The 15,522-nt window shown below is 36.6% G+C and overlaps 1 protein-coding gene across 8 annotated transcripts; it reads right to left on the reverse strand.

The window, feature by feature from the left end:
- Positions 1-117: 117 nt before the first annotated feature.
- On the reverse strand, positions 118-15,522 carry asph (aspartate beta-hydroxylase). Of its 8 annotated transcripts, none has more exons than XM_079378485.1 (11): positions 15,337-15,499; positions 11,293-11,448; positions 11,142-11,186; positions 10,322-10,390; positions 5,134-5,205; positions 4,418-4,486; positions 3,602-4,179; positions 3,247-3,553; positions 2,983-3,027; positions 2,785-2,829; positions 130-2,262 (listed from the first exon to the last, which is right to left on the reverse strand). In XM_079378485.1, exons 1-11 carry the CDS (start codon positions 15,371-15,373, stop codon positions 2,255-2,257), a joined length of 1,431 nt encoding a protein of 476 aa, XP_079234611.1. In that variant the 5' UTR covers positions 15,374-15,499; the 3' UTR covers positions 130-2,254. The 8 variants fall into 8 exon arrangements, with proteins under 8 accessions (XP_079234608.1, XP_079234610.1, XP_079234609.1 ...); XM_079378489.1 differs by having other exon boundaries at positions 2,979-3,027; XM_079378482.1 differs by having other exon boundaries at positions 118-2,262; positions 3,247-4,179; positions 15,337-15,522.

A 15,522-nucleotide genomic window follows, 5' to 3' on the forward strand; every position in this document is an offset into this window, starting at 1 on the left:
ATCCAAGAATTTTTAATTTATGAAAGAAACGAAGGTCTTCTTACTTCTTTTTATTGTTGTATTACTTGTATTGGAATGGATGTTTATAACCTAAAACAAAAAGGATGAATACTATGTGATCTTGTTGTTCCCAACCTTTATTGCAGCACTCAAAACATTTACAGTTGTTTACATATCTGTGAAAAGTCACCCAAAACTCCCTAAAATTGCATGTCCTAAATAACTTAAAATGAGTTAGCCTATACAGCAGGATTTCATGTAAACCTCTGGATAGAAAGTCTCGAGTAAACCTCTGTTTATATCTGGTTTTCAAAAAGAAATGCTCCCTTCACAAATGGTGTTATTGCTGCTAATGAGCTGTCTGAAGCACAACCTGTACTAAGGCTGCTATATCCAACCTTTCACATATGGCTTTGAAAAGTTAACACTTTCATAAAATTCATTCAATTTGACTATAAAATGTCAAATCCTAGATAAAAGAAAAAATCCTTAAAAATCCTAAAGAAAAAAAAAAGTGTTACTTTGTAAAATTAATACCACTTTAAAAATTCACATTGACTTCAAAAATGTTAGGGGTCCAAAACACCCTCTAGTGTTGTAGAAAAAGAAAAACAAATCCTACAAAGCATATTTCAGCCACCTGTATATGTTATGAAACCATTGTTTTGAAGAGATCTGCAGCATTTCCTAAAGTCCATCACAAAAACAACATCTATTCTGGCAGGCCCCACAAAACCACAGTGTAACAACATTACAATTAAAAAAAATAAAAAATAAAAAAATATTCCACAGTGAAACAATTCAGGAGCCAGGATTGGGTTTCCTTCAAAAGATCAAGCAAGTTTTCAATTTCTTAACCAACTGTGCATCAAGGCTGAAAGCTACATTGTGTTGTAATAAAAACCACGACAATATTAATAGTAAATGCAAACAACTTTTGACTTGCTATGATATTAAAGTTACAAAATAACCAGTTGTCTTTTTTTTTTCTTTTTTTGAATGTACAAAATTGTATTGTATTCTTACAGATGTGCCTGCAACAATTGAAAGTGCCAGAATAAATGCACTGGGAATTCAATACATAGGCAGTGCATGACATTTGACAAATTAATAAGCATATACTGATTTATGATGTCCCACAAAAAGCACTAGGTAAGACCTTTACCCTGCTATAAAAACAAAACATTGTGTAGAGTAGGTTGCTCCATATTGATGTGGGCATCCTTCACCAGTTATTACATAAGACACCCAATTAAACAACACTGTTTGTCATACGCATACTGCACAGCAGCTGGAGTGTCTACCTGAAACAGAGCTTGTCAAATCATGAGCCTATGAAACAGGACTTACTGAAAAAGGCAAAAATGGAAATCAAAAAATAGGATGGGGGCAATCAGTTTAAAAATGTGAAATGCAAAAACAAGTTCTCTGAGCTTAGCATATCAGCTACAGTATTGAGGAAAATATCAACAGAGGTACTAAAATGGTGACTGGAAAACACAGAAGAAAACACCATGAAAACATACTAGTGAGAAAAATGGCTCAAATGATTGTTTCGCATAGTTAAACACAAATTTTCAAATAGACACGCTCATACATGCACATGCACGCACATTCACTCCATACACAGTTCACATAGCAATTATCTTGGTTAACCTGCCAGCATAAACTTGTCCTTGATATGCAGTATTGGAAATGTTGACTCAATACATAATGCAATACAAAACCTAAGGGTAAAAATGGCGAAAGATCAGTGCAGCTTTGCATAGTACCTTCACATTAAAACAAAACGTCAGATTTGATGAAGAGAGAAACACTGATGAATTCAGTGCCGAGTAGAATGTGAAGATCTCTGAGCAACAAAGCAACACGAAGGTGTTTGTACACAAGATAGGAAACCACAACCAAACTATCATCCATGATCACTCAAAAAAGGCTACTTCACATCTATGTTAGAGGACAGGGAAAAAGCTTTGTCTGTAATTACATAAAAGGGATTCGAAAGGGGAAAAGGGTCAAACCACCAAACAAAAGTTGACAAAACATTCAAATAATTGTGTACTTGTACACAAAGAGACTCCATTATCAATTAACAAACAGACATGAATGTCAAAAAATTAAAATAAACGAAAGGGAATGGTAGCGTTCTCTTTTCTTTTTTTTACACTCCATAGTGGGAATTGGCAGCTGCACACTTTCAGTGGAATGCCATGTGGTGTTGGTCCTCTCCGCATCTTACATACTGCCTAATGTTTTAGGTTTCTGTAAAACACAACATTTTCACTTTACCAGGTGTATGATGTTTTGTTTTCAGTTGAAGCAGATACTGTATAAGGCAGAGACAGTCCATTTGTACATCTGTGAATGCTTATTTACTCTGTGCATTAACTTGATTTCGACTGATTTTTTTTTATACATTTGAGCTTAAGCAGCACAATTTATGGTAATATGTTGTCAGATGTTGGTGAGGTTATGAATATGGCTACTGAGAGAACTAAGTTGCCATAAAAAGATTTTCTTGAACACACAATTTTAGCATCTTTACATGTAAAGATTTAAATACAGAAAATAAAAAGACATGGAAATATAACCAACAAATCATTAATAAAAGATATAAGAAAAAGCAGTAACTCTAAAAAGTATCTATAAATATATAGAAACAATACAAAGCAAAACTAAGAAAAGAGAGAAGTGAACTGCATGAGAAAAACATTCTTAATGAGTTAAATTTAAATTAATTTCAACCATGGTGAAAATGAATATCAATGGACAAATGTTGATTACCTGTGGGCTCTACTTCAATTTGTTCTTCTGTCTGGTTAATTTCCTCTGTTAAATGAATAAACACATTTATAAGTTAATAAAGACAAAGATAACAGACACTGAGCACAGAATGTATGACTCAACACATCTTTCTGTACAGATCAGGAAATTGTCCAATTCTTTATTTCTTTTATATAACCATAAAATTGAATTACCAACCCGCTGTGTCCTCCTCAGGCTGCTCTTCCTCAGCAGTTGCATCCTCTGTAATAAGACAGACAAATTTCACAACAAAGCAAACATAACTTCCTCTGTTATCTCTGTGTAGTATATGATATTATCGGATAACGTTAGCATCCACATTATTGTACTTACTCTACCATTTTAATATGTAAGACATTTTGGGTATTATTTATTGCTGCTGTATAATAACCATCTGAGTGAACTTGCAAACACAAAACAAAAAAAATTAAATAAAATTACCCTCTTCTTCTTCTTCTATATTCTCTGCATCAAGCTCCGTTTCCTCCGATGTGGAGTCTTGTACTTCCTCATCTTCCTGAACTGGCTCATCTGTTTCCTCTATATCTTCCTCTTCTGTTACAGTTTCTTCTACAGAGATTGATTCCTCAACTGTCTCTTCAGGTGTTTCTGCTTCTTCCACTGGTTCTGTTGTTTCAGGATCCTCCACTTCTTCAGGTTCCTCTACTGTTTCTTCTACTGGTACAAGCTCCTCAGCCGCTTCTTCTACTGGTTCAAGCTCCTCAACTGCTTCTTCTACCGGTACAACCTCTTCCAGAGCTTCAAGCTCCTCAACTGCTTCTTCTACCGGTACAACCTCTTCCAGAGCTTCAAGCTCCTCAACTGCTTCTTCTGCCGGTACAACCTCCTCCACAGCTTCCTCTACTGTTTCTTCCACTGGTGCATCCTCTTCTACTACTACTTCTATTGTCTCTTCCACTGCTGCAGCCTCTTCCTCCAATGCTTCTTCCACCGGTGCAGCCTCTTCAACTACTTCTTCTACTTCCTCTTCCAGTGGTGCATCTTCTACTACTTCTTCTACTGATGCAGCTTCTTCCTCCAACACTTCCTCAACTGCTTCTTCTACTGGTGCAGCCTCCTCTACTGCTTCTTCCACAGGAGCAACTTCCTCAACCAGTTCTTCAACTGGTATGACCTCTTCCTCTTTTGCAGGCTCTTCCACTGCCTCCTCAAAAGCCTCTTCCTCAACTGCAACAGTCTCTGTAACCTCAGGCTCTTCCTCCACGACTTCTGGTTCTTCCTCAGGAACTTCTTGCTCCTCTTCAACCTCTGGTTCCTCCTCAGCTACTTCATCTTCTACAGCAGTGGGCTCTTCATCTTCTTCCAGAGGTTCTTCTTCCACAGGAAAAGCCTCCTCTTCCACAGTCTCTGGTTCTGCACGGGGAAAAAAACTATTTTAGTCTATTAATCTATTAAATATTCTACTATGCTCTTATTTGTAGGTGCCAATATATGTGATGTGTAGAACTTTGTGAATGCGCCAATTCAGTGGTTAGGTCGCATTATACTGGATCCTTTTGTAGTATATACACATACATGCATACATATGTGCGAGTAAAGAAATAGCAACAATTGCACATTGTAATTTCAAAGAACATCATAAAAGCTGTACCCGGTGGTGGCCGAGCTGCTTCGGCAACTTTAGTGGCCTGGATTTCTTCCTCCACGATAGATTCAGGAGCTGATTAAGAAACAAAACTAATAAACTTAGTTTGAAGGAAAACAGTCCGTTTTTGAAAGCTTTATTTATCTGTCCTAAAACACACTTGTACAAAAATTATTTACTAAGATTTGAAGCTCAATTATACAAGTCTTCCATTACAGGTCAATGCGATTACTCTCATGTCATGTTATGCAAGAACTTTTGTGGTATGTGGCAAGACTCGTTCATCGCTGGCAGGCATTTCAGTTATAAAAGTGTCCATCAGAATGATTTCTACTTAGTACACAGGTAGTACATATATATACATACACACAGAACACCGTCCTTATGAACACCTAATATTTAATGATCCACTAGATAAGGTCAACTTAATCAACAATGTTTAATGCTTATATTAATCTTATTTTTTTTGCATATACTTTTGTACTAAAAATATAGGTTTGATGACAAATAAAAAAAAAATGCATTTATTTATTTCAGGGTCTGGCAATTTCATCTGTAACTTGTCCATTTACTTTGCTGACTATTATAACATTAAATGTCTATTTGTGTTATAAAACCCTGCATCTTATTTGATTGACCTACAAAGATATTTCTAGGCATCAACAAATTCTCACTGCACCCTTATTTATTGCACAAAACTCCTGTGCATGATTCTACTTTACCTTCTTCCACGGGTTCAGCAGGGGTTCCCTCAACTGATTCACTGGTCTCAACGGTGGATTTATCTTTCAGCCCTGAGGATTTTACATGTGGATGTGCATACATGAGGCAAGTGTAGAATACAGTCACATGAAACAAGCCCGCTATGAAGAGCATTACACTTTCAAAAAAGGATTCCCATAGCAACCTTATGACCTTTGGTTTACTTTTGCACTAGAGCTTTTTCTGTCCTTTGTTTTACAGGCACAAAGGTATGTGTTTGAGATTCGAAACCAATAGGAAAACAGAGGAGAGGTAAAAGGAAAGGTTTATAGATATTATTAGTGAACAGACATGTATCCTTGTCCAGTTTTAATACAACTGTTTGTTTTCTTGTATTAAATCAACACTGAAAAGAAAAACACTCAAGGCACGATAAAACAAAGCAAGTGATTCATATAGTTTATTGATAACACAAGAACGTTCGCTCTTAAAGTATCACTACCTGTTGTATTTATTATAAAATAAACAAAATCAGAGGAACATCAATGTTGAAATCTCACACTAAAGCTAGTATTTTGTAAGAGTAAACCAAAATCCTACCCTCAAACAAAACAGACATTTTTTAAGAGAAATCAAAAGAACTTCCACATGACGATCAGCACATAGCACCTTGTTCTGCTTTTGCTTCTACTAATCTGAATGTTCTGATTAACATCACTGATTATCTCTCACACAGGCAAAAGGTCTTGCTTTCGGTCTATAAGGGGTGGTCTCTGGAGACTCACAATGGCCTGAGATCAAATTCAGCCAGATGTTAGCAAATTACACAAAAGACAAAAAGATCTAACAGTAGCTAATGTGCTGCCTTACGGTTTCTTTTTAGCTGCAGCCTTCTTGGATTCTTTGCCTTTTCCATTTTTCTCAATCTTTTTAACATCGTCATCAACAACGGGTTTCTCATGAGATTTCTTTTCAGCCTCTGGCTTTTCCTTCACCTCATCTTTTTCCACCTTCTTAGTCTTCTTTGCTTCTTCAACTTCTGCCATTTTCTCTCTTTCCTCCTTCTCCTTTCTAATTCTTTCCATGGCCTTTTCCACATCCTCTTTCTCTATTCTCTCCCCCTCCTCTTTCAGCCGAGCCTCAGCTCTCTCCCAGGCCTTGGCTTCCGACTCCTCCCTGATATGGTTCAAGGCCCTCTCTTCCTCCTCTTTGGCTAGGATGTTCCTCACTTCCGCCAGTGCCAATTTAGCTATCTTCCTAGCCTCCACTCTCTCGTGGATGATGGTGAGCTGCTGTTTCAGAGCTTCCCTTAGCTTCAACCCAACATCTTTGGCGTGGGAAAGCTCTGGGGAGAGACTTTGTTTGATGATGTAATCACGGTAACTAAATCTCATCACTGCACACACACCTCAAGCCACAACACAATTAATTGTAATGATGCAAATCATTTCACATCAGAACTCCCTCATTAGTGGGAGTATGTTTGTGATATCCTCCACACCAGTGGTTCTCAACTTGTTTAACTTGACAGCCCCCCAATTGTCCAACAGAATATTCAAAGGTCCACCATATATGCTAAAATATTTCATGTATTTCTGCTGTAATTATGACAAAGCTGTTCATTTAAAAAAAAAAAGTAACAGAAACCGTAAGTCTTGATATATTAAATAAATTGACCAAAATTCATGTTATTGTACTGTATGTGCTTCAATAAATGTGTGGCTAAATTAAGAAAAAAAATTTTTTTTTTTATTTAAATCATCCTGTGGCTCGAAGTCTGCAATGTCTTCCTAGACAGCCCTGGCTCCCAGGTTGAGAATCACTACTGTACACATTCTATTAGAAGATTATGCATTTAGGATGTTTATAACAAGTCCACAATTCCCTAATATTATTTGCAAATAGCCTGGAAAAAGTATATGCAAGACTTACATGTACATGTAGATCTTTGTCAAGTCATCATTGTCCATGCAGACTCAAAATGCCAACTACAAAAGGTGGTATTGTTAAACACTCCATGGTTAAACAGAAAAATTATATGTAGCGTCATGTCAGCTTAGTCATGCAAACAGAAACAAGTTGATCAAGTAAACGCATTCCAAGATCCCAAACCACACCAGAGGCTAGGTCTGCTACATGCACTCAGAACAAATGTGCAAAATACCTCCTTTTCTCCTGGAAACCTCTTTCTTTTCATCTAGTTTAAATGAGATAGACAAATAAAGTCAGTGACTGCTACTTAAAACAGTTGTACAATGTAAGCCTAAGTCCTGCCGTTGAGGTCTTCTTCATACATTTCTTTGACACTAATGATGTTAGAGAGTATACAGCCCATTCACCCATGTCTGGCCTTAATCTATTGTTTGAGTCATCAAACGCAACGCTCTGCAAACATTGTAATGGTTGATGTCTAACAATTTTGATTTGATTTAGAAGAACAACAAAACAAAAGTTATAAAATCACTATCTGCAAGCAGTGGCTTTTTGTACACCATTTGAGGATAAGCAATCTTATTAACAACTAAAAAGCCAAAACAATTGACACATGGCAACAATTGCAAAATAATTCAACCAAAAGATCTGAATTGTTAGTTTACCAAAATAAACACCTAAACTGTATTTGACATATTTGAAGGTATAATTGTGATATAAGTGGTATTAAAGACAATGACGGCTTTTTTTCAATCTAAGCTAAATTTCTAATTCTACACACTAATACACTTCCAGACACAAAAACAGCCATTTTGTAAATAATTCCTGCATACGGCATCTTTTGCATACAAAATATTTAACATTCATATTCATAGCCCTCTTAATTCCCTTAGTATTACAGGAGCCATATAAACACTGTATTACTTAACAGGCACACCATTTCAGGTGCTTTAGATTGGCAGGTAGGAACTGCTTGTTGACGGTTACAGAACTCTGGGGTTCAGGAGACGTTTCCTACACACGCCACTGAACTAGTTCTTGGCTGATGAACTGATGAAGTTCCTGAACTGACAACCATTGATTAAAGGGATAGTTCACCCAAAAATGAAAATTCAGTCATCAGTTACTCACCCTCATGTTGTTCCAAACCCGCAAGACATTCGTTCATCTTCGGAACACAAATTAAGATATTTCTGACTAAATCCGAGAGCTCTCAGACTCTCCATAAACGGCAACACAACTGCAGTGTTCCCAGGTCCAGAAACGTAGCAAGGACATCGATAAACTAGTCCATGTGACATCAGGGGTTCAACCATAATTTTACAAAGCTACAACTTTGTGTGCGCAAAGAAAAAAAAATTCTGACTTTATTCAACAATTCGTCTCCTCCTCAGCCTGTCTGCAGTAGCGCACCACCATTGTTGAAAAAGCATCACGACACATGCGCTTGCTTCCGCTTCATGTAAATGCTTTTTTATCTTTGTGCACAAAAAGTATTTCCCATAGCTTCGTAAAATTAAGGTTGAAACCCTAATGTCACATGGACTAGTTTATCGATGTCCTTGCTACGTTTCTGAACCTGGGAACACTGCAGTTGTGTTGCCGTCTATGGAGAGTCTGAGAGCTCTCGGATTTGATCAAAAATATCTTAATTTGTATAGATGAACAAAGGTCTTACGGGTTTGGAACGACATGAGGGCGAGTAATTAATGACAGAATTTTCATTTTTGGGTGAACTAACCCTTAAATCAGCTACACATCCCTTTAGACCATAGCTGAATTTTGTTAATTGAGGTAATACTGCAAGAAGGGAGGGATATATTCATACTGTATATCTAAGCTATCATTGTTCTCTAAATCTCTTATGGAGGAGAGCAAAGGCAACTCACATGACAATAAAGAAACAAAAACAACTTAACAACTGACAATGTCATATAAAACTGCCTATTCTGTAAATAAAGTTTAAAAAGGAAATATAAAACACAGAAAGATCCATCTTCGCCGAGTTGCTGAGGATGCAAATCACCCCAAAATGCAATTAATGTAATATTAAACGGCTCAAAATAAACTATTCAGATCCTAAAGACAAAGAGAAATGATCATGATAATCAGATTATAAACAATGTCACATGTACAGTGTTAAATTGCAAGACTCAAATAGAAATACATACTGTTGTTCATGATATAAGGGAACTGAGGCATGCAGCAAAGGTGATATGTTCAACTTACAGCACTAAGTTCATATGCAAAAAGGTAAATAGAGTATTAGTAGCTGGAAACAGCCGTTGCAAAAGAGCTGCAATGAAGCATAATCTACACAAGTTCAATATTTACAAATATGTAAATGTTCATAATGACATCAAGTGTTCACAGGACCCAAAGTGACTGTTGGCGATCTTCCCAACAAATTATTTCTTCAAGTGTTAGGAACAGAATGAAGTCGTCAAAGGAGCATGTCCTCCTCTAATAAAGTGCTTCTGTCACAATTGCGGTAGAAAACATGACTATTGGTTTTGAAGGCCTAAAATAACGCATGTCTTTTGGCCCTGAACCCCTTCAGTCTGTGACGCGCCAGCAACATCCTCCGCTGCTGCCTCGGTTTCTTCATCCTCTAGCGTTTCAAAAGGACTCATAATGTCATATAGGAAGGTGAAGAAACCTTGAAACCAATCAGTGCCCTCTTCCGCTAAAATATCGAGGACTTCCTCAAGGGAGTCTGAGTTTTCTTTGCTGCCATCTTTGGTCAGCCCTATGCAAATGGGAGAATAAGGAAAAAGAGAAAGAGAGGGAAAGAGAGAACAGTGGGAGAGCAAGAAAATAGAGAGGGTGGTGTTGGTTTGCAAGGTTTAGTAGATAAGGATTCAGTGCTATGAAAAAGTGGGTAAAGATGCTATTAAAGCGTAAGATGAAGTAAAGGAGAAAGGGGGCATGCATGGGAAGGACTAATGGGGCTGTTTTTGATACGGCTCAGTTACTTGTGAAATCAGTTGAACTACATGCCAAATGAGAAAATAAATCTCTTTATTTTCTCTCCTTACAACATGACTTTGCCTTAAATGTAACTCTGGCAAGTTGGTCTAATTTACAAACTCAAGCAAAAAGGCAATAACCTCTCATCACTTCTTCTCCAAAATGGTATGTTGTTTGAACAAAACGATGGAAATACCATGCACGTGCATCTATCTGATTTAATTCAAAACTGCACAAAAGTGAACCAAAGTCAGTCATGCAAAACATCATCTGGTAAAAATTTCATTGAAAAATCACTGCACTTGCCTAGTAGTACTTTAGCATCTTCAACATCAAAGTCTCCATCACCATCAGCATCATAGGACACGAGTTTACCTAGTAAAGTAAAGTGAACCTCATTTAGTCATTTGACATGGGTTGTGAATAATTCATTGTCCCATATATGAAACTAAAGGTCCTACAAATAGCGCTATTAAATTGCTCTTACCTGTGTTATTTAAAATAAGATTAAAGACATTTCTTAGTTCAAAGTTTGATATAATTCTGTAACAAATAAACCTGCACGGTAACACATTATAACAACAAGTCATTAATAAACATCCTTACATTAACATTTTATCAAATTCAAATAATTATAAAATACACTACAGTCCAAAAGTTTTGGTGTCAGTTTTTTTAAGTTTTTGAAAGAAGTGTCTTATGCACACCGAGGCTGTATTTTAAATAAATAAATGCAGTAAAAAAACAGTACAATTGTGAACTATTATTATTACTACAATGTAAAACTACTGGTTTCTATTTTAATGTAATTTAAGCAGAATTATTAGCATCATTACTCCAGTCTTCAGTGTTACACGATCCTTCAGAAATCTATAAGTGTCTTTACTGTCACTTTAGATCAATTTAATGCATGCAATTTATTTCTTTCAAAACATCTCACTGACCCCAAACTTTTAGTGTACATTTATATAAATGTAGTGTGCGTTTATATTAAAGTATGAGAAATGACACTAAAATGGTTCTAACAATCAATTTCACTTCCCTACTTTAACTGTAACTGAAAATGAGAGGATCAAAGAAATGAGGTTTATGGTGGTGATTCTATTCACTGGTTCTGATGTCATACCTTGTAATACCTCTGAAAGATTATAGCGCAAGTCCTTTGCTTTGGCTGCATGCAAATTAATTTACAAAAAAAATTACATATAACATTTATGCAATATGTATTTTTAAAACTACAACCATTTATAATAAAATAATAGAAACCAAAGACTCACCAATTACACCTTGATAGTCAACAAGGTCAAAATACACCACGGCTACAGACGTCCAGACGCCCAAGAGAGCCAAAACCATGAACCAGGTGAAAAACGAGGTTCCTCCTCCAACCTCGGCCTTCTTTCCATTTTTATGTGCCTGCTGTGGCTTGGCCTCTGAAGGATAAAATAATCAGAGTATATACAATGCCAGAAAGAAATACAAAGAGTTTATAAATATAAAACATTTTCATTAAAAAAAAAATCAAATCAATGCAGCACAGCAAAACTCTCATGTGAACAAGAAATGCATGCTCAAAATTAAACCATGACTTTGAAAGTGAGATTAGTCCTTTAGTATTACGGTTCACACAAGTATACACTCAAGGCCACTAGTTAATAGACTCTGTAACATTAGCTTGAAGCTGAAAAAAATACTGGAGACCAATCAATTCTTTCTATATTCAAATGTATAAGATCCAAGGGATTTCTGGTTCAGATTAAATATTCCCTCTAAGATGTTCCAATATTCCACATGAAATCACATCTACAGTAATCACAAGGTGACAAAAGCCTAAAAAAGTGCAGTTATTCTGAGGTCTGTTGACACTCCTCATGGAACCGCGGTATAAATACATCTGCATTCAGAGCTCTAGTAGGAAGAATGAACAGGTGTTTTGTCCGCTACGTCCTGCTAGGTCAAACAACACATTTGTTCATGCACACACGCAACGTTAGTAACAGATATACAGAGAGCAATAACAACACTAAAGTATTACGACAAAAGAAATTATCTTTTTATAGTTTGTACAGGTGCATATATAAACTGATTGCACAACAAAACTTTATAATAAATTTTTAAGGTACATTTTTTATCTCCCAAAAACATTATCTAATTTTTGCAGCTCATATACACAAAATACAAATGTACCATAAAAATAAAGTATTAAATATGATTACATTCATTTTCAAATGTTAAGGCTCTCTCTCACACCCCCATGATTTAATAAATGTCATCTCTCGTCATAAGAGGTTATTCCAAATCATAAAAGTACTATACCAGGTTCTTCGTTCACCACCTTGACCTCTGCATTCGGCTCCCCCATTCCTCCAAGCAATGTTAGGAAGAAGAGAGCGTCTTTCACCCCAATCCTACCCCCTGTACAACAGCAGGTCTCCTGCCTTTTTGTTCCTTGTGAATTGAGCCGGAACTTAATATGGAACTCGACCAGCAAATGGATTATTTTTAGAACTGTCCACTCGAAAGCCAGAAAATCTCAAGCACTCATACGAAAGGGTAGAGGCAAATCCCACTCCATCCTGCTGTTCTTAGTCACATATGAAAGCTGAAAAGGCTGATCATCAAAAATTACTATACTTAAAAGAGTAGCACACACTGGAGGATACACTGCTTCGCCACACACATGCCTTTTAATAACATGCAAATCAAACTTTGGAAGGTGTTTTCCAGCCTCCAGGCATAGCATTTCAATCCTGGCAAGTGAATCTCCTGCCACAGAGCCATTTCTTTTCCATACAAGGACCGGTCTCCCGAGTTTCTTGGTGAAATAATAAACATGTTAGTGGTGGCTTCCCGCTTCTCCAAACTAGCCATTTAGCTAAAACAGAAAAACCTCCATCAAACTAACATTATAAGCAAAGTAAAACCATGATGTACTTACGTAACCCGCCATCCTCATCAAGAATATCACTTACTCTAAAGAGCTCTCATATTTCGTGCTCACTAGGGCTGCATTTATTTGATCAAAATAGAGTCAAAACAGTTATATGTGAAATATCATAACAGTTTAAAATAACTGGTTTCTTTTAATACATTTTAAAATTACATTTATTCCTGTGATGGCAAAGCTCAGTTTTCTTTACTCAGCTAAATATGCTGATTTGGTGCTCAGGAAACATTTCTTATATTTTCAATTATGAGAACAGTTATTTTGCTTAATATTTTGATCAGCATGTTTGCTAAAATATTTTTTTTTTAAAGGATTAATTACTTACATATACACTTACATACATTTAATGCAACCAAAGCCCAAAATCTTTTACTTTTAATATTTAAAACCGCATTGATGTGGATCTGAATCTTTTAGCTATCAAAGCTGCATGCAAAGTTTGGAAACACACCCCTCTAGACACACACACTTAACTCGTCTCTAAATCTACACATAGTCAAATGGCTGCCATTGTGATCTAATCAACGTCTTCCCCTCCCCCATTTATACCTGCTATGAAAAGCAGTGCTTCAAACACTTTTTGTAGCTCATGCACTGCTTTTGTCGTTGCTCAGACTATGCCTTTGTGGTACACAATGTTCATCATCTAGCTTGCATAACATTGTAGTGGAATGTGTGCCTTGACTTAGCCTCTCTTCTTCAGTCGTACCTACACAACCCACTGTGTAAAGCAAGCAGTTCCTGTCTGGTCAGAGGAACAAACCCTGGACATTAACCCCTTATGTGATCTTATCAGCATATACCCCCCTGACTGGAATCTTGAATGACCAGCAAGCTAACGCTGCTTTAGAACAATAGATCATATATTGGTTTAAAAGTCCAGTGAGTTGTCTGATGTCACATCAGGAGTTCAAATGCATTACATATATAAACATTATTGGCATTCATAAGAAAATCTGGACTGAATAGTGTTGCTTGTTAAACAGACACAAATGCATTCTTCACTATGCATGAAACAATAAATTTAATATTGTGAGAAATGTTCACTCTGCATTTACCAAAATCAAATAAAATATTTTCTGCACAACCACATATATCAGAGAATTGCATTGGATTAAATGCCCTTGGAAAAACAAACATGCAAGGTCATTTGAACAGAACATGCTTGAGAAAAATAAAAAACAAAATCATGACAGACTGTCATTTCTTTACCATTTCTGTGGCACTCAGCATGTTATTCTGTGCAGCTGAAAAGTTCCCTCTGCTTTATTGGCTCTAAATATAGAGATAACCACCATAATAATTCAGGTTTTAAAATAAAGGTGGCCACATGATGAATTAAGCTTTTCCCATGAACAAAACAGGCTTTACCATGAACAGTAGCTAACAAGCATAAATAGAAAGTGCACAGAGGCCCTGATAAAGAACGTAACACACAAAATACTAGATGCAAAAAATAAAAATAAAAATGAAAATAATTCTACAGTATAACTGCATATACTTTCCTCTAAATACATATTTTAATCTAAACTTACAGTTAACCTATTTAAAGGTTTTTATGGCTACATTTCACACAGTTTCTGTGTTAATATGAACCTTTTTACAGTTTAAAATCACCACATATGATAAATATATACACCAGTGTCTAAAATTTCACTGTAGAGATTCATATACTCCTAACAGTCCGATAGTTAATCAACCACTCTTACATAATAATCCGCAGTTACTAAAGTCAATAATAATAGCTAGATAGCGAAACACAGCGCCCGGACGTTGTCAACCAGCAGTGGGGTCCTGCAGTGTGGCAGGCTTTCATTTTAATTACAGAGTGTGTGGGGACATGGGACCCCAGAGGCCACGTGTAACCCCTCCCACGCTCTCCCAATATTGACACGTGAGCATTTAAGAGCTCGCACTGGGGCAACTCTGGCTCCAGCGATGTCCAAACATTTATCTGAATATATAGGTCATTTGCTGCTATCGGAATAAACAAACAGTACGATAAACTAGGCCTCGTGGCACTCGTGCAAGTAAGACTAAAAGCATGCAGAAGTTATGCAACCACTTCGTCCAGTTTTCCAAGTGCATAGAGACGTTCAGGGGATTTAATACACCCCTTTTTCGGACAGAAAAGTTCTTACTCGCTCAAATGTAGCAACGATTCAAGAACCGTTTGTGGTTACAATACAGTGTAACACAAGCAACGTAGTTTACATATCAATCCATTGGGCTCATTCTTATTATTTTACTTGTTTATAATTTCTACACATGGCATTTAAATTAGATGAAGAAAAATCAATCTTGCCGCACGATTAACTTTCAGGCCTTCGCAGAAATGCATGTATGTTTGACGACGAAATGTAAACATACACACCTTTTTTGACTGGTCCCTTTGCATTTTTCTTAGCCATTGCAAGTGAAAGTTCTTCGGCGTTTCTTGTTCTGTAACAAATAAATTGACTGTAATTCCAGTCTCAGCTCTGGTACTGATGCCCTGCAAAAATCAAATCTCTACGCCTTCATACACCGAGGCCCATAGAAGCCCGTCCCCCTTTTGAGT

The sequence above is a fragment of the Barbus barbus genome (genome assembly GCF_936440315.1).
Source record: "Barbus barbus genome assembly, chromosome: 26".
NCBI classification, from domain to species: Eukaryota; Metazoa; Chordata; class Actinopteri; order Cypriniformes; family Cyprinidae; genus Barbus; species Barbus barbus.

Excerpts from the sequence above, each read along its gene's own strand:
- asph (XM_079378482.1), bottom strand. The coding sequence starts at position 15,373 with ATGGCTAAGAAAAATGCAAAGGGACCAGTCAAAAAAG. Across the intron at positions 10,391-11,141 it reads TCTTTCAGAGGTATTACAAG|GTAAACTCGTGTCCTATGAT; the intron begins GTATGACATCAG and ends TTACTTTACTAG. Across the intron at positions 3,028-3,246 it reads TATAGAAGAAGAAGAAGAGG|AGGATGCAACTGCTGAGGAA; the intron begins GTAATTTTATTT and ends GTCTTATTACAG.